At 44.9% G+C, this 19185-nt stretch overlaps 1 protein-coding gene across 1 annotated transcript in view; it reads right to left on the bottom strand.

The window, feature by feature from the left end:
* The window catches only part of LOC105703188 (protein sickie), a gene marked incomplete at its 3' end in the record, with an annotated part of 86137 nt that overhangs the window by 56893 nt on the left and 10059 nt on the right, over positions 1-19185 (bottom strand). Inside the window, exon 2 of the mRNA XM_012431371.2 lies at positions 14730-14813. Coding sequence (XP_012286794.1) covers positions 14730-14789 — 60 coding nt within the window. The remainder of the gene's footprint in view (positions 1-14729; positions 14814-19185) is intronic.

Below are 19185 nucleotides of genomic sequence, written 5' to 3'. Positions count from 1 at the left end.
ACCGTGAAGTCAAGGACCGTTAAATCCTCTCACGAAAATTGGTTCCCTTTTCCCTCTCCCGTCATCCCCAAGCACGCAGTTGCAAAATACACTTTACGGGCGATTCCACGGAAGCGGCTTAGAAAAAGTTCGCCTTTACGACGGCTCAGCGCAAAAGCTCTCCCCCCGGGGGATCGATCCGCAAAATTCGAATGCACTTGCCATCGCGGCCGCGAGTGCAGCCTTAACGAACGGTGGTTTTCGGAAAGAGCTTACTACCTATAATCTCCATATTCTGTTATGGGTTACCAACCCACGGTATAGGAAGCTTATGTGCATCCACTAGCACGCATTCCCCATGCACCGAGGCTGCATCGTCCCTACACGCATCTCGCATTGCCATAAGCCGAGTCAAGCATCATCTCTCTGCATGTGGTCTCTGCATGTGCACACGATACGAGATAAGTGCCCCAACTTTCCCAAAACTTTCGTCCCCTCGACTCAGTCAGCGGCACTCATTAAATCGACTTTCCAAGGAGGAAAGTCATCCGTTCGTCGGTCACTGGAAATGTAAAAAGGATATGTAATCGGTTCTTCCCATAAACGGGGCCGCGACGTGGCGCCTCGACGTTCTCCAGAGTGATTCGGAGGTTTTCTAAATAAACGCTCCTCGAGGAGTCCCCGGCTAAGGTGGAGAACGCTGAGGACCGACCAGTCGATCTTCGCCGCTTAGAATCGTCTGGTTTAATAATAGTCGAGAGGAGTGTCTCGATAAGTACTTGCTGACAAGTCCAAGTTGGTGCAAGCCCTTCTGGGCGAATGTGTCTCCAGAAGGGGCGCGACTCTTATAGAGGGTGAATATAACTACGGTGCCAGTCTGGTGCACTTGAACATCTAACGACGAACCGGGAAATCACCCGTGATCGGATGTCTCTCACGCTTTGGAATCCACTCATACTTTGTCTTCACCAAAAAAGGATTTAGTTGTTTGTTTTAACAAACGATTACGACATTTTTCTCGCTCCGTATAAGGAACCGTGTCCCTTTAAGCGGGAATATGAGAAAGGCGTTGGCTTCGAATTCGTGAGTTGCCGTTCATCTAACAAGGAAGGTATCGTAGGTCGATCTCTCCGATTTGATTTCTTTTATAATATGTTATAGTAGACTAAAAACTAAGCGACATGTATTTTTTTTTATCTGCTATTAAGCACTTTAAAGGGGTGAAACCACCATTCAAAGTAAAGCATGTCAAGGGGCGATTTGGCAGTTCCACCCTCAAGAACATAATATTTTTTAACCAATCCACCTGGGAAAGCTTTCTCATAACGAGAAATGAAAAATATAATTTTCTCAATTAAAAGAAAAAAAAAACATTAAGGGGTGAGCCACCCCTCACAGGCCCTACTTTGGATGGTGGTTTCACCCCCTTAAAGTGTTTAATGGCAGATTGAAGCATTCTTTTTATTTTTTCAGAACGGTGTAATTCTAGATACAAATTAACGTACGCGATTGTATCGAAAAGACACAACCCCCCCGTATATTTTAACCCAACCCAAGTAATTGTTCATTACTTTAACGAATGCGAATGCGAATGTAGAATGCAACTTCATGAAACAGTTTATTCTATGTTTATTTATTTACCGGATCAGTTAGTTTATAATAACTGCCCGATTTGTTGGGGTCCCTCGTGGCTGCACAATGATGCATACCGTTCCTTATATATGTTTTCAATCGCATAATGGTTTCCCTCGCCACTACCCCTCCGAGGTTAAGTGCTACGATCACGTGACACCTGTTTCCCCTATTTTATTTCCCACATTCCCTTTAGTGCGCGACGCTGTCGCCCTCTACCGCTTCCCGCCCGACACTCCCATTATGGGGATGCCCATTCTGTCAGGGTTCCACTTTTCGGCGGTAACTTTATGGCTGGATCGGTTTACTACGCGGCAGCTTAATGTAGCATCTCCATCTAACCCGCGGACCACTTGTCGCCTTCCTCGCCCCCGTTCTAATCTTCGCTACCAGGACGTATATGCAAATCATAATTATATACATTTAACCTATTTTGCAGACCATTACACCTAACAGAAGCTGGTGCCGCATTAAAATTAATCCGGCGAATCTGATAGTCTAGGATATTGAGAATGGAGGGACACATAGAAAGAAGAATACAGAGAAAGTAAAGGGAGAGTTGACCGACCAAGCCGACCTAAATAGCAAAATATAATCTCGAATTTTATAATTAATCTAATAAATATAATAAGTAAATTTAATAAAACAACAATTTTCTTCCCGCTGCAGAAAATAATACACTATCTAAATGACATAATTCTTGCAATGTCAAGCACACGCGGGTCAATTTTCAATTCGGTCTCAGTGCATCCCCGAATTTCAAGACGAACTCCAAAACTCAGAATTAAGTTAGGTCCGAATACCACTAAGTGGGTGGGGTGTCACACAAAACGCGTCAAATGGGAAAAGGTATCTCACATGTAGAAAATGGTACGCGTCGGGCATGTTGTATTAATATTTACCAGCGAACGTAAGATCGGGCGCGAAGAAAAGAACCGATTATTCGCAAACTTAATACGCTACGCGCCCTACGCGATTCTTTCATCTCGCGCGTGCATTCTTTTCTTTGCGCACCATCTTACGTGTATGAATAAATATTAGTGTCATGTACCCGGAACGTATTATTTTTTATACGCGAGGTACCCTTTTCCACGCGCGTTAATGCGTCCCGTTCCGACACCCACCACGCTCAGTTGGGAGTCTGGCCTTATCCACCGCGAGTTTCAGAGGGTAAAACAGAGCACGAATGGTAAGGAATACTTCTTCCGACATAAGGGGAGGTTCGTAGAGAGTCTGCGAGATGGCGCCTCGCCGCGAAGCGCTGGAAGGTTCGTTGCTCCGCGGGGGAGGTAGGGCGGAGATCGGGCGAGCTTACGCGCGCCGCGCGGTCTCACTATGGATTTGCCATTAATTCAAGCCCCCGGGAAACTATTGTCCATTACGTGCGCACCCTACGTGCGCCAACAACCTGCGGACTCTGGAAAAAGCCAGGAGAGCTTCTCCCATCGGACTACTTTCCTCCCTCCTTGAGGCGCGCGTGCCTCGAAACTGCGAGAAAAGCCAATTCCGCCAAACGAACGCACCGAGACGTCGAGATTTGCCCGTTGAAACACCAACTGCCGAATTTTTTTTTTTTAATCTTAAAAAAACATAACCAACGTTAAGCGCTACCATTCTATACTATTTTTACATGCCGGGCCTTCTCCTGTAACAAAATATTGCATTTTCTATTTGGTTCGTTTAATTTGTGAGACACGACGAAATCTTGGGAGATAAACGGATTTAGTAAAACTACGCCTTAGAAAGCGCTAGGTCATGTAACGGTGTAAATTGGTATTATGAAATTAATGTTTCTTATGTATGGATGTAACCTTCGTTAGCAGGCGTACCGGTTTCATACTTCACTGAGCAAAGACACTCTTCAGGGAAATCTTTCGCGAAGACCTTATCCCGGTGTTTACTTAGCTCGTAAAATTATGCGGCTACCAAAGTGGCACTAATTCTCCCTAACGAACGGCCCATTAATCCCCGTAATAAACTACGGAATTGAGATCTTGCGGCTGGCTCGAATTCAAACCGATGGCAGCGCCATCTCGGCGATGGGCGCGGCACCGCGCGGTCACGCGGAAAATTCGAAAACCACTTTCGCGCGCTACAGGGCGAGCAATTAAACGGCTATAAAATTTTACTACTGCAATAGCTCTGACTTAACTGCTAATCCTTATCTATTGCATCGCGTGTAATACAGGCGGCACTGTATATNTATATATATATTCGCCGGCAAGTTCACGCGGTTGCAATTCAACAGGTAATCCGATATCAAGCAATCATTGTCGTACACGCACCTCGCTCGTATGTTCTCTTTCTCCAAAGAATTTGAAAAACCGTATTTTCTCCATCATAATCTTTGCACCTACATGAATAATCTCGTGAGATCTATTCAAGCCACCGTGAACTATACTGGCACAAGATAGCGGTATAAGGTAAATACGTGGATATAAGAAGAAACGGATGAAGCATTAAGTCAAATACCTAACGTAATGCCAGGTAAACATCCGTAATCTGTTCCGCAATAATTATTTCCAAATTAAAAAGCCGCCATAAATCATACCGACACAAGGCATCGAATGTGTCAAATACCTAACATAATACCTAACGTAATGTCAGGTAAGTTTCCGTTCTCGACCTATTTTTCTTAGTAAAGCGGCATTTCCTCGGTATTTTCCTTTCCCTTGGGGACGAACCCCGAGGCGATCGGACCAATGGGAGCGATCCTCCCGGGCGAGGATCGCGTGGAAACGATGCAGGCTGCATTATGGAACGAAAATCGTAACGCGTGGAGTTAGATGGCAGGGGTGTGCTCCCACGTGGGCCAGTCGGCGCATGCGCAGAGGCGAGTCGGCGATGTTTTGTCGGAGCGGGGGGGTGCGCGTTATTGCACCGAGTATTACCTTGGCTCCAGGTGGGGATGCGGGGATGGCGCGGAAAAGCGAAAGTTGACTTTAAACTTTCAAGGGGATGACCCGTGGCGGGCGCTGCTTTCCCAGAACGCCGGGAAATTTTATTACTGACCCCCCCCCCCGGATCCGCCGGTATTTAATTTCTACCCGGTTTCGCGGTGCACGAATTTTTGCGTATCGGCCAGAAAACAAGGAGGGATGCTTTTTCGCCAGTGCGACGAAATACGTTCTTAATTGCTCGTCGTTTAATCCGGTTTGGGAGGAACCGGACGAGAGCGAGGGCCGAGAATTTTTCGGCCAATTAGGGGACTGTCGCCAGGAAAGACGGATTACTCTTCCCGGGGGTGGAAACCGGTGGAGGCGCTTTTTGCGCTTCGGATAGGAGGATAATAAAATCTGGGTGCAGGAAAAATCTGGGGTGACCGGGAGAGCCGAAGATTCGAATGAGTGAAACGACGAGAATTCATGTTAGGCAATAAAAACATCCCTCTATAACTATTATTAATTAGTAGAACATGTCTGTTTGACATAATACACGGAAGCAAAGAAATATGGATCATTGAATAAAATCGTTTGGTCGACTGCATTTGGCTCCTTTCAGAATTTTCGTTCACTTCGCCAAACTCGTTTTCTTCAAACAGCTGAAGTGCTTCGGTTAAATCGTTCGTTCACTTTGTAAAATATTTCAGCCAGTAAAACCACAACTTACTTTAATGTTTATCTATCACAATATTTGACGTGGTCGACCAAAAGTTATCAATCAATCAATTTTGTCAAGTTAACCAAACATTCTATACACATTGTTCTCTATATAACAACCATATTCTATGGTTGAATAAAAAAAAAATTGTATTGTTCAATCAAATATTTTGTTGCGTGTACATTCAAAAAGAAACATCCCCCGAGAGAAAAGTGAAACATTTGATGTCTGGCAAATCTAAAGTACAAGATTGTTTTCTTTTTGTTTCCTTTCAATGAGATCTTTTTTACTTGATGTAGAAAAATTCAGCCTATTCCATTTTACCCCGCGAGATAAGTGAAAATCAGAGGGAGAATATTAATCGACTTCTTCATCAGTGCGAATTGATATTCATGCGCCTTATTCTTTCCGGAGAACGAAAGGGCGGAAAGGGGCGGTGCAGTGAACGCATGGTCAGCGGGGACCGGAAGTGCATAATTACGCGAGAAAGGCGATCGGAAGCGACGACGGTACTCCCTGATATGATACGTAGCCGCCGAGTTCCGCCTTGGAGAGTTCTGCATTTTTTTGCCGTGTTTTTCTTTCCCCCAAAGCCTTGGCCATCGCATAGTATCACGCACGTCTCGAGTTCGCATGCAGACTGTTTTTTGCCGCGTGTTAGCTCGAGAAATTCAATAAAACTTGCGATCAAGAGAAAACTCGACGACGTGTCCTGCGAAGATAATATCGTTTATCGGAACACCGCACAAAAAAAAAAATCGGATAACGTAAATTACTCCAAGATGGAGATTATAATTTTCGCGAAATAAAATCTCATTATTAAATGTAAGCATTCTATGAAGAACACGTTTAATTATGATTTAAAGGGGGAGAAAAGGGATGTACTGCAAACATTGAAAATCATTTAGATCAATATTGGTAACTTATCATCTTCTTATCTGGTTCAATGGGGTAAAACTGGAGTAGTCAATAAATGGATTCGGTTATTCCTCGATGCGGTAATTGGGAATTTAAAAAAAATGCAAATGTTCGATCGGCAGGAATTTAAGTCCCTCGATAATCCTCGTTTCATCTTAAAATGGATTATTCAACGCGAGAATTCCGCCCTCGTTAATTGGATAATCCAGATGGCAAGGCTCGGCTTTACTCGTCCACTTTGTAAGACCGATTATTAAGCTGTTTTCTTTTCATGGGGGATGTCATTAATTGGAGATGACATGAATTAATGAGGGAACGACAAAGAGCCGACGCTGTACCATCGGGAAGGTTCCCAGAAACGTCGCCTTATATCGCGGATCTATTTTGGAATCGACAAACTTGAAAATTGAAGGTACAGGATGTAATGCATAAAAAAGCATACAGTACCTGCGTCAGAATAGTTGAAAACTTTTTTAAACAGTCGCGAGACTAGCGAAACTCTCGAATTTAGAGTTGACTTCGGCCCTGACATAATTTTAGGCAAAACAATTTCATCAAATCTCAAATGTTTTATATTTTTGGTGATTATTAAGAAATAGATCGTTCACATTTCTTCGGACTCAGATAATCATTCTCCGAGAAATTGCGAAAGTATCGATAAACCCGACTTTTTAAGTACCTTTGGATTTTTTTATAAATTGCATCTACACAATCAAAATTATTAGTTTTATTACTTTAAGAGTTAATGGTAGTAAATGCAAGGATCTAATCGTTAAAATATTTCAATATTTACTAATTTCAGGCTAAAATCGTTTGAAGTCAAACGACAACTTATCACAGTTAATGTCTGCATAGGGCTGTTTCTACTAATTAGACTTTTGACCGGATGAAAACTGAAAGGAAAGAATTTCACAATGTCTTAACACTCCTCCCTGTTACTATAATCAAAAATAATAAATTGGAAAATGGTTTTCAATTATTTATTTTATTAATTGCGTTTAACTTACAAAGGTACGAGTATATTCTCCTTTAAATAGAGCTCCGCAGGTGGCGACTAATTTTTCCCCGGCTATTCGAGGACAACAAGGAAAGTCGTTTTTTCTCGCGAGAGGTGAGATAATTATTACAAACGCCGCAGGAGATAAAAGTGGCAACAGCCCTGCCATACCGACAATAAATTCTGCTTCCCGGTGGACGTTTCTATTATTCCAAATCTCAGAATCCGATATTTCGGTATTCTCTCACGAAACATTTTAACCTCCCGCACTCCGATATTCCAGTATTCTTATACGCAACTTTTAAACAACTTCAGACTCCACGCCAACCCCCTGCAACAAAAGTGGTGACCGGCTTACTTATCCAACAATAAATTTCAGCCGCGCGCCAACGCGTCCACATTATTCCAGAAAAATTTCCTGAAAACAATTCCAACTTGATACTCCCACTCTTTCTCCTCCTTCTTTACTCGACTCTTGAATAGAGTTTCAGAGAAATACGTAAAAAAATAAATTCACTGCGTACCAGCTTGCAGCGTATATTTAAATTCCAACAAAAGGGCGTAATAGAGCAAGCAAGAGAAGCCGTCCCGCGCGAGAGAATACGCGTAATAGTATAATCATTAAAAAAAAAAAAAAAAATACACAGGAGAAAAAATGGTGGCGTGTAATCCCAAAGTCGAGCAGCAGGGGTGGCCCGCGGAAAGCTCGATTTCACAGAGGCGTCCGGGATATTCGGGATATTCCGGATATTTCCGATGAAATTTCACAGCCACCGCGCTTCGGCGGCGTATCGCTCGTTTTCCCCCCTTCAACCCATGGGGCCTCCCCTGCTCGCGTGACTCCATGATTAAGTGTCCCTAAAAGCGGCGCAAGCGGCAAAAAGCTCCAAAGTCAGGGGTTACCGGTGCCTCGATCGATCCGAATCGAAAGTGGTTGACATTCGACACTGTCGACCCGCCTCGAGAGTTTCCGCGACGAACGTTTTTCCTCGGCCAAATTAGGAACGACCGGCGTTTCTTCAACTTAGGACCCGAAATTAATGGCCCGCTCTCAATCATCTGGACTGTTTATCATTCTCAGACTTTACGCGTCCTTACTTCATTCAACTGAAGCAAACTGTTAACAAACTCTAAGATTCGTGCGCGATCGCAGCGTCGCTTAGAGTGAACTACAAAAAGCTGCACACGGTATCACGAGATATCGATGTTGACGAGGTACAAACCCGTATTTATAGGTAAATTCTAATCTGTATGTTATTTGCGTGAATTTTTTTTGTAAATGAGCTCAAGTAAACTCTTGTAATAATTCTCATTTCCCTAATCGGCGGTTCTAATGAATCTAGGTACAGAGCATCGAACAGATTATGTCACGTGGGGAACGTTCACAAAAATACGAAGAGGATGGGAATATAAGTACTTTCTGAAAAGTATGCCTTTCGAGCCGAAACTCGGTAACTAGAGCGTTTTAGAACCCCTGAACATGGAGCTTGTAAAGGGAACTTTAATTGGAGGAGAAAAAAAAACAGCATCGTCGTCGCAAAGAGCCTTTTCGAGTTCGAGGGCTGAACTTTTCCCTCCGCTGCCCTTCGAGTGGTTCTACTTCGAAGACAGGCCAAGAGCACGTGTTCCCGCCCCTCCCATGGCCCCCATTAACCCATCATGGCATCCTGTCGGTAATGTCGGAAACTTCGGGGCACCGATGAATAAGTTTGACGTAAATCCGAGGCGAGCGTCGAGACTCACTGCAAACTGGGTGTAACCCCTACAACTAGGGTAAGCGATGAATGCTCCACTTAACTCGTTGCCTCGTTGTAACCCTCAATTTCGCAGCAAAGGCTTGATCGAAACTGATCCATCGCACATACTATTTAAGAACCCTGCCATTTTACCCATAAACTTTTCAACAAAAAAAAATAGAATATTATCATCACTATTGAATATTCCAAATTATTTATATATCTCTGAAACTTAAATCACAGCGTAATCATCCCCGAGAACCCTTCCAACTCCTTGCCCCTCTGATTTTGTGACCCCTTTTTTTTCCCCGCAAAATATTTAGTAATACTTGTTAACGCTGCCGCATTGCCCAATTCCGCTAAGATAAAAGAAGGAAGAAAGAAGCACGCCATGGTCTGGAAGAGGGCCGTCGACAGACAGGAGGGTTGAAGTTTCCCTCATCCAGGCGCGAAGTGGCTGCCCCGAAGACGTGGCCGGGAGAGCACGTGGTGCTTCCATTAACCTCTCGGCCTCCCCCGTCGTCCCGCCCCGTCGGTAATGTCGGAAACTTCGGCGCGCCTTGTCGCGCGAGATTTCCACGGCGCGTAAACGCGCCTAGGTAGGGGAGGGGAAGGATAGGAAGGTTTGGTTCCCCATCGTCTTACGGTGATCCTGCCCTCCCTCCGCCCTCGTTTCCTTCCCTCATTTTCTTTGCCTCTCCCCTCGGCCCTCCACGTCTCGCGCCATCTCCTTCTCACCCCCTGGGGAAGGAACGCGACCCTCCCTCCTTTCCCCCCACGATGTATACCCTCTTCCAAGCGAATTACCATTTTGAGAAGGGCGAGAATACGCGAGGCCGAGGGGTGGCCTGGGAGAGGAAAGAGGATCTCCGGCGATCGCGTCCACTCCCGAATATCCGCCCTCATTAGCCCCGACCAATTAAGAAGCTCTCCGCTGATAATGCCCTTAACGCATCCGAAGCGGGGGTGTAACGCGTATGTTATCACGGGAGCTTATCAGCACGGGGAGGAGACTCTGGAGAACGCGAGGGGAGGTGCGAAACCCGGGTTGCAGGGAGTCCTTGTCGAGATCCGGTCCTTGAAGCCCCGGGAAAGGGTTGCAGCTGCAAGCCCTCTAACGCCACCCCTTTGCCTAGATGACTAGTTATCCCCCCGCCCCTGGAATCAAGGGGTTAGCCTACGCTCTTTAATCTAAAATGTATTTTACCGATTCGACTTCTCGATCTTCGACGACACCCCCAAATCTTCATAATCGGGTCTCTGAAATATTTATACATCCCCAAGATTTAATTCACGGACGTAATATCTCAACCTTTGAAATCAGCCCGAAATCGTTAAGATTTAAGTGAAGATGAAACCCTCCCAGATTGTCACAATCTTCTCAGATCTCTGAAATGTTTCTTTTCCTTTTTTCCTTCATAAAAGTAGAATGGTTATCACGATTTGGGGGTGTCCCCGATGAAAAACGTGTTTTCCTTTTCAAGGGAAAAGCTCGGTAATTGGCGGAGCCTCGGAGGCTGGCCAATCCCAGCCTGGAGAACGTCCACCTCCAGGAGGTCGTTGCGCCCGAATTTCGGGAGCCCGGGGATCCGGGAGGAGTCCCGCGGGAGAGGGCGCACTCCGGCAGAGGGTGTACTCCCGACGCTACAGCTGCTGCCACATAAATATCCCGAAACCCCTGAATTCTAGCAGCTCCGGGTCCCTCCTCCGGGGTTGCCCGAGCTAAGTTGCAGAAACTCTCCCCCGGTATCGATTCTCAATTCTTCCAGGAGGGCGGCCTTGGAAGTCCCGGGCCCCTTAGAGGGACTCCCGCGGCTCTCCTTCGGCTCTAGGAACCACCTCCTGGACCCTGGGGTTCCTTTAAATTCGCCTTCCAAGGGTAACTATGGAAGACCGGGACGAAATAACACCCCCCGCGGAATGGCCACCTTTCGCCACGCGGGGGCGTTTCTAAATCTGATTGAATTCCTAAATATTTCACGCATTACTTTCCGCAGCGAATTTACTTTACGTTAAATTACATCGGTCCCCCTTCCCTCGTACTAATATATTCATTTATTTCCTTATTGGTGACCTCGCAATACCACTACGACTAGGAAGCAGGTGAGACTTCTTTTATCGAAGATTACAAAAAAAAATCGGTTGCATTGTTATACTCTGCAATGGCGGTGTACGCGATTACTTTTCTCTTCTTAAACGTGATTACCCAATGAGTGATACTTGACGATACTTTTATCAGCGGAATAAAATTACCCGGTGGAGAAGGAACGACGTTCTCCCGCGATATTTCATAATTTAAGATTTGAATACGTCCGCGACATAATTTATTTTATATCTTCCTTGTAACGGAGATAGGAGGGAAGAACTCCGCTCCTTCGTCTTCTTTTATCTCCAACGAGGAACGGAATCTTTCCCTTAAGGAAGTCGGGCCTTAATAGTACCGTTCGACAGGCCATACAGCCCGAGTTAAGGACTAATATCAATCTTCGATTAGGGGAGAGCGCCGAGCACCTCGGGGGCGGAAAGCCGGAAAATTCGAGAGCGAGAAAAAGCTCCCTTATCGCCGCCGACTCCTCGAAGTCTCCGGGCAGTTTTCCACCCCTGTGATAACAACGTATCTGAAAACCATCCAGGGTGCATCGAGGGAGGGCTGACGTCTCGAGATTAGCGAGTCGATTTACCACCCGATAGACCTACCCAACGACTAGCCACTTCGGGCAGAGGAAATCTCTGCACTTTCCCCGTTTGCTTTGTACTTCCTTTGTAAATTGGCAAGATTTCGTTTTACAATTTCCTGGCCTATCACTAGTTCTCAGAAAAAAAAAATGTACTTAGCCAGTGTAATTTGAAGTTGCACGTTGAACATAATCGCACTTTTAATAGCATTAAAATACTTAAATAATAGCGTAAAAGGGGTGGGTCTTTTGCATTTAACTACTTTCAGCGATTAAGGGATAAAATCCTGAATCACGAATGATAAGAATATCCACGGTGCATTCCATGGAACGGCAAAAGTTCTGTGTTCTATGAGCGATACATATTTTTACGTATATCCAGAAAAAGCCCGAGGGGGATGAGAACCGGCGAGGGGTGAATTTGCAACCCGAGGGATGAAATACCGCAGGCGTAAGCCAATTGAGCACCGGCCCTCCCCTCGTGAGCGTCAGGGTAAACTTTATTCTTTACCTTCATGTGCACGGTTTTCTCTCCAAACAGTCCAAAAATCCCGGCTAGATCAGAGTCAAGTTTCACGGAAATTTCGAGGAGCCGAAGGGTGGAAAGGGAAACCGAATGAATAAAACATTACTCTTAACCACCCGCCATGACGATAAATGAACTTTTTTGTTCCTTCTCCTCGAAGCATCGAACAAATTATTCTTTTTATTCCCTTTTCTTTTCATCACTTTTTACTAGATGTCTTTCAACAATTGCATCTTAATCTCTCGCTGATAAGTATTCACTTTTTTTTTTAACGCAATTTATGTCTGAAATTTACTTTAATACATATTTTTGTCCATGCTCAAGAGTCAGAACTTTTGGAAAATCTGGACAAGAAAACAGGAATCAGGAAGTCAAATTCACGAGCGCCAGACAATTTGGAGGGGTTCCAAGACCTCCGGGTATGGAACGACCCAGAGGGGAAGGTGCTGTATCTTTAATTATCCACGGGGTTGAAGGATGCTCGACTAGGAGGAAGTAGATGGTCCAAGGCGGTTATCTTACTGCGAGAGATACTCATAAACGTGGCCCCCTCCTTCGTAGCGAAACCTCTCTCCATATATTCAAATGAGAGCTTTTCCGTTATAGAATTAAACGATATTATTTCCTCCTTTATAAGAGCGTGTATAACATCAACATTATTAGAGCGCATTCTTTAAAGATTCCCACTTAAAAAAAAAAAGAAATCGTCGTTTTCCGTGGGAACATGTTCTATTCTAAATCGAATATCCAACCCTTGACGCACACCCTTACACTGAGAGAAACAATTTCTGTGATTCAAAGAAAATGATTTCTTTGAAAAAAATTATTTCTTCGAATGGAGTTAAAGAAACGTAGAGTTTCGATTTCTTATTTTATTATTTTAAGATGTGAAGTATTCGATCAGTGAAATGCATTAGAGTTAAACATTCGGCATTTTTGTAGTGAAGACTATATTTCTCTGATTTTATGCTTTAACTCTATCGAGAAAATAATTTCCTTGAAAAAAAAAATTCTGTTCTCAGTGTACCCTCAATATATGGGTACAATATATGGGGATACAACTTTTCCAAAAGACAGATCAAGAAGTTCAGGGAAAGATTTCACGGGCGTAACCCAATTTGGGGTCTCCCGACACCTCGGGGCGTGGAGCAAAAGTCAGAGGGGAAGACGTTGTATCTTTAATTATCCGGGGAGCTGAGGGATGCTCGACGAGGTGGGAGGACGCGCCCGTTGGGGGTGGTCCAGGGTGCCCGAAAGCTCCGCAAGATACCGACAACGGTATCACCTCATCCCCTCGACAAGGACATAACTACCCCCATCCTGTTCTTCGTTAACATCCTCCCAACTCACCCTGACTAATCGATTCTGTCGGATGTATTTATTTAAACTGTATAAATTAACCCGAACAAAAAAAAATATACCAGCTGCGATATTATCTCGTTTTCCTCCATAACATGAAAGTGACGTCTAAAGGATAAATAGTTCATGAAATTATCCTCCGAACTGGGTGTACCAAATATTTCGTAATTTTTCCACGTGAATGTGGAGGCCTTAGGAAAGGCCCCGACAGCATGAAATAACATTTTTTATACAAAAATGTAAAAGGTGTTTATAAAGAAATTGAAAAGAGAATGAAATATCACGAGGCTCAGGGCCATCTTTAGGATCCCCTTGTTCAGGTGGTAAAACTTCAAACGTTTCGGTACACCCAGTTCGGGAGAAAGTTTCATAAACGAGACCCTCGGATACCACTTTCATATCACCTTAACCCTCTCAAATCACGCGAACAATAGCGCTTAATTTAAACAAACACTCTGAAATTAGAAATCCGAGATTAGGGGAGGTCGTATTCACAAATGTAACCCAATTTAAGGTGCCCTGACACCCGGGGGTGCGGGGTGAGTTAGAAGGGGCGGCATTGTCTTTGCCTTTACCTCCGACATTGGCTCTATCTTTATCTTTATCTTCATCTCTAATCATCTCAGGAAGGACGCGTCTCACCCGAGGGCGGTCCAGGGGCTCGGATGCTGCGGAAGATACCGAACGACGGTATCATCTCATCCTCATGGCAGGGGCGTGGCCACCCCGCAGCCGAAATCTCTCACCTCCGGCCGTTCCGCAGCGGCTCCCCCGCAGCCTGGCCGAGCCCGGCGAAAACCGCAACTGTTTCGCCCTCGACGCGGAGAGCTCACCCCTCGTAGGATGCCCGCCGAGAAAAATACTCCTCGGTCCACCGCAGGAGGATCCTGCGGGGATCCTTTGCGGCCTCCTGCCGACGAAAAGATTCCGCTTCGCGGAAATGCAAAGCGCCCCGCGAGACGCGGGGCTAAGGGAGCGGGGGTATTAAACCACCCCCCAGGGGGGTAAATTGCGGCCGCGATACGGGGCCCCATCCCACGGCAGAGACTCACCACGTTAATTACGGCGCTTTTTAAAGGTCCCTTGCTTTCGTAAAAAAAGACACCCCCCGAGTACACCCTCACCGGCAGGGGTTAAACCAAACCAACCACTCGATTTCAGGAAACCATTAACGCGCTGAAATACAGAGCTGATTGCCTTATTTCGTCGACTGCTGTATTGAAGAATCGCCGGAGGGTTTTTTTCCTATTTATTCGTTACTCTCCCATTTTTGTTCATTTTCAATAAGAAAAATGTATTCCGCTCACCTTGACGGTCTCCTGAGGAGAGTACCTCACCGTGCGCTGGCCTTGAGCCTGCAGGCTCATCGCTCTAACATCACTGCTGTAATCCTGAAATAGATAGAAATCGATAAGTTCTTCTAAAAAGTTACGTGAAAAATAATGGATTTAAAGGGATACGGAACTGTCGCGAGGAGATCGCGAAAATTGTGCGCGAGGATTTGCGGGACTCCGGCTGCGTGCGGAAACTCGGCTTTACCGTGAGTGCACGAAGATAGAAATCTTCATGATTGACCGTGAAATCGGCAAGACGGAAAAAAAAAGGCACCGTTGACGTGACGTGACTTGCACTCGCATTGCGAATTGGACATGCTGCTTTATAGATTCATAAACGGGGCGAGAGTTGGCTCCGGTGGGCACATCCACGTCCGTTCACTCAAGAAGTTCGTGACTCGGCTCGTGCTAACAAACTTTGTACTACCATAAATTACATTTTATATATCACCGCGCAATTACAGGCTACGGCCAAACTGCAGTCGTTGGTAAATGATAAAAACATCGGACTTGGAGGAAACTTAACACGGCAAGCCACAAGCCTCCATTCATCTTCGCGCCAGGCAAGTAGAATTAATTCCTAGCCTCAAATCGCGCATCGATTGCCAAAAGATATTTATTAAAACGCCTAGATATATGTATATCGAGTAAAGGATAACCCCTTCGCTCCTCCTGGATCGATATCCTTGAGGGGATTTCCTTTTTCCTTTCTTCCTCTTGGTTAAGGCGCTTACGCGAGGCACATAATCGGCGCTTAAAGGCGCGTGTCCGATTTCGATACGGTCATCCCCGGCGAGGAGGAGCAAAGGAGGCAGGAAAGGAGCAAAATCCGAGGGGAATCCGGGAAAATCGAAGTCCTGGAGCTCGGCCTGGCTGACCCAGGAACAAGGATCCAAAGAGAGGAGGACTGGCTGGTTGGCCGGGCTGTCAATACGAGGAGGTACGTGACCGAGGTACCAAGTGACACCTTGCAGGCTGCCAACACATCGGCGAACAATCCCAACCACCCCTTTTGGCAGATGCACTCGTTCCTCCCAACCCCTCGTCGCTTTACAATGCAAAAACGCTCTGACCTCCCGCGTCGTCGGAAAAAGTCGGCAATTTCACGTAAACGATGGATTTCAAAAGCGAAAAATCCCCCAAAATCAGAGACCCTCTTGTTGATACTTTCCCGAGTGAATTTTATTGTCTACACTAATTGTGAGCCGAAAGTGTAATTTCTAAGGTAAATTAATTATGTGCGGCAATCTAAATGTTTCTCGCCGAAAGAGACTGGTTTTTGCGAAAAGGCTTTCGGGTAGAAAATTTGTCTCCAGTATTGAGAATATTAATCCTTTCATTCTTTGAAGTGAATCAACTTTTCTTTCTAACACGTTTATGCACAGACAATGTAACGATAACGAGTCAGACTTGATGAATCTTAGCTTAAAAAAAGGTGAATATTCTTTGCAATTTGCCTTAATTTCCGTTGATCTCATTTTGTTAATAATAGTGAGCAATGATCTATTCGACAAAAGAATTTCTTTTACTCTAAAATGTGACGTTTTCGGCAAGAGTACTAGTTCGCCTCTACGTATTCCTTCCAAGTAAATTATATTTCTTTCAATTCGCCAAAGTTTTTATTTCCTGAAATTCATTGTCATTATTAAATCGCTATCAGACGTATGTTTAACTTCACAATTCATCTACATTTTTTTTATACGCGTTGATGACCATTCATTTGCCTGGCAGAGGTTAGCGTGACCACTCTTGTAGACTTGTAATTTTTTTTTTCTTCACGTTAATTAGATTGTTAACGTTTACAAGCGTTCGTTAAATGAGAAGGTTACGCGTGCCTTGTCGAGATAGCCGAAGGGGTAGGCTCGTTGAAGAAGAAAATGAGAAATTCACCTGTCGGTTCGAAGATTACTATCGCGATGATGCCGCCGAGCTAATCGGGCGAAAAGCATATTAATCATGACGAATTTGTCATGATTAACGACTCGGCCCGAAGTCCCTGGAGGCCGCGAACCATAAACATCATTAACGCCAGACAAATGAACTCCACCTCCTGTTCACGGGTCATTCGGCATTTCTGCCTTCTACACGCATCGGTAATTACGCGAGCAGACTCCAATAGTGAAATTACCGACCCACGTTTTCCCTGGACGCGGTAAAACCAGAGATGTATAAATCGAAGAGGGGAAACTTCACCCCTACCGAAAGGATAACTCTCGATAGAGAGATTTCACGGACAATAAAATTGAAGTATCCGATTAAAAACAAAAAGAAGGGCCATTCGAGTAATTAAATTCAGAGGAATGTACTTCAATGTAGCAGGCCAGAAGAGACGTCGTAACGTCTTTTTCGAGAAAATTAATTTAAAGAAATAAATTGAAAGACAGGAGAAGAACGCGATGTCAAGTGTCGCGAGTAGAAACTCCACGGCAAATATGATAAATTGTAAGCATTTCAAGTAAGTATATCTTAAGGATAAATACAATTTCAAATATTTTCCTCTTCCCTCATCGTGAATCGTAAACTCGTCGAAATGCTCCGACGTGTCTGCTCAGTTCGAGAAATCGAATCAAGACTCCCGATGGATATCAACCCGCGTCACGGGTAAAGAAGAAAAAAGACGGGGGAATACTTTCGAAATTGACGAAATTTGCCCAGAAAGAGCCAAGGCCAGGATCGGTAGACACGCCTCGCGGTGCGACACTCCGGAGGAACTCGCCCAGCATCCCCGATTTCCCAGTGAAATTCACATCACGTTGTCCTCGCAGCAGGGGGTGAAAGCAAGAGAGAGAGAGAGAGAGAGATCGATCCGAGAAAGTGAAAACCGGGGTTGGAAAGTTCCCGCAGAGGAGGGTTCCCGTAGGAGGGTTCCCGGAAAATTCCAAGGGAAGTCGAAAAGTCCCTCCCTCGGCGAGAATAGTCGGGCCGGATGTTCACTCGGAAGAAGCGGTGTCATTTATTCAACCAAATGTTCTTTAAATATGATTTCCATTTATTGTATTTATGATCCTCCATGACGTCCATGCTATAAGCGAATCCTATGATAAATGACCTCTCCCTGATATCAAGGGAACCAGCATTCTTCCCAAAGTTGCTTTAACATATCCAATTATTTTTTCCCCGCCGAAATTAAACATACAGAAAGCCCTTACGATTCAAGACAATATTTTTATGAAAGATTTGGATTTGGCCCGAATTTAAAGAACATCTATTTTAACTTGGTACACGACTTCAGGGCAGATGAGAAATATTTGTATCGATCCGAGATTCTTTATCCGACCTCCAATACAAAGAATTCACTCCTTTTCGATAAATATCCTGAACATTATCTTAGACGTTCCGAACTAAGTTGACCAAGTTGAAAGTATTTCTAAAAAATGAATCATTTGAACAAGAACTCACTGCATTGATGAGTCTTCAAATTGAACTAACTCTACATCGGGAGGAACAATTTCGGGAATATTTCGTAGATCAATGAGCTGTCCGGCTTCCGGTTTCCACCCTCCGTCCATTCGAAGGGGCTCGACTTCCGGAAAAATTAGTAAAATCATTAAAGGGCCCACGGAACCTGCGAAGTCCTTCGAAGGTAGGGAAAATTTCTGGCCAGGAATGAAGTGGTCGGAAGTACAGCCAGGATGGAAGTACGGTAACGTCGTTAGTTTCCGGTTCCCCCGCGAAGTTGGCGGGTCCCCCTGGGCGACCCCAAGTGGGGTCGACGTATGGGGCTCCCATGGTGTCTAATGAGGCTCGACACCCTCCCGGCGGATCCTCGACCCCGCAGACCTCGCTCGGACCTCGATCCTAACCTCCTCGGGTTCCATGGTGGTGCGCGCGTTTAATGCACTCCGAATCCCCCCTCACTTATTCGATCGCTGTATTATACCCCGTAAACGGATTAACGGAAGACCGTCGATTAGTCGCGGAATCCACTCCGTCGGGACGGAAGCTCGACGGCCTCGCGTCGAAGACCTCGTTCCTCTATCTACGGATCAGGAAGTATTGCAAAAAAAAAGAAATAGAACCAGTAACGATATCAATAAATTAAACGGTTGAATTTTTTTTTATTCAGGCATAGAGAATAATTTTCGGTATAAACGTAGTTATTCGTACGTGAACGCGCTTTACGGGAATCGAATGAAAATGTTAGGGGTACCCATAAGTAATCAATTATTTTGAAAGAGGTGTTTTAGACGTTAAAAAAAATTCATTACTTACGGTTACCCCTAATATTTCGAAGTAAGACGTTAAAATTTGTTCCTCTGTACTGAATTTCAGTTCTCAACGAGTCCCGGGTGGTAGATGTTGTATTATGCTCGAATTACGTGTTCAGAATTTTCGCGGGCCCGATATTGGTTCTGCTGATAAGTTAATTAGCGCGAACTCATAGTCAAACTCAAATACCAACGTCGATCCGCGAAATACAAGCGGGGAG

Source organism: Orussus abietinus, unplaced genomic scaffold (assembly GCF_000612105.2).
Source record: "Orussus abietinus isolate OABI.00-Male unplaced genomic scaffold, Oabi_2.0 scaffold330, whole genome shotgun sequence".
Taxonomy (NCBI): domain Eukaryota; kingdom Metazoa; phylum Arthropoda; class Insecta; order Hymenoptera; family Orussidae; genus Orussus; species Orussus abietinus.
The sequence above is the reverse complement of the archived record's forward strand: the minus strand, read 5'-3'. Positions and strand labels throughout refer to the sequence as shown.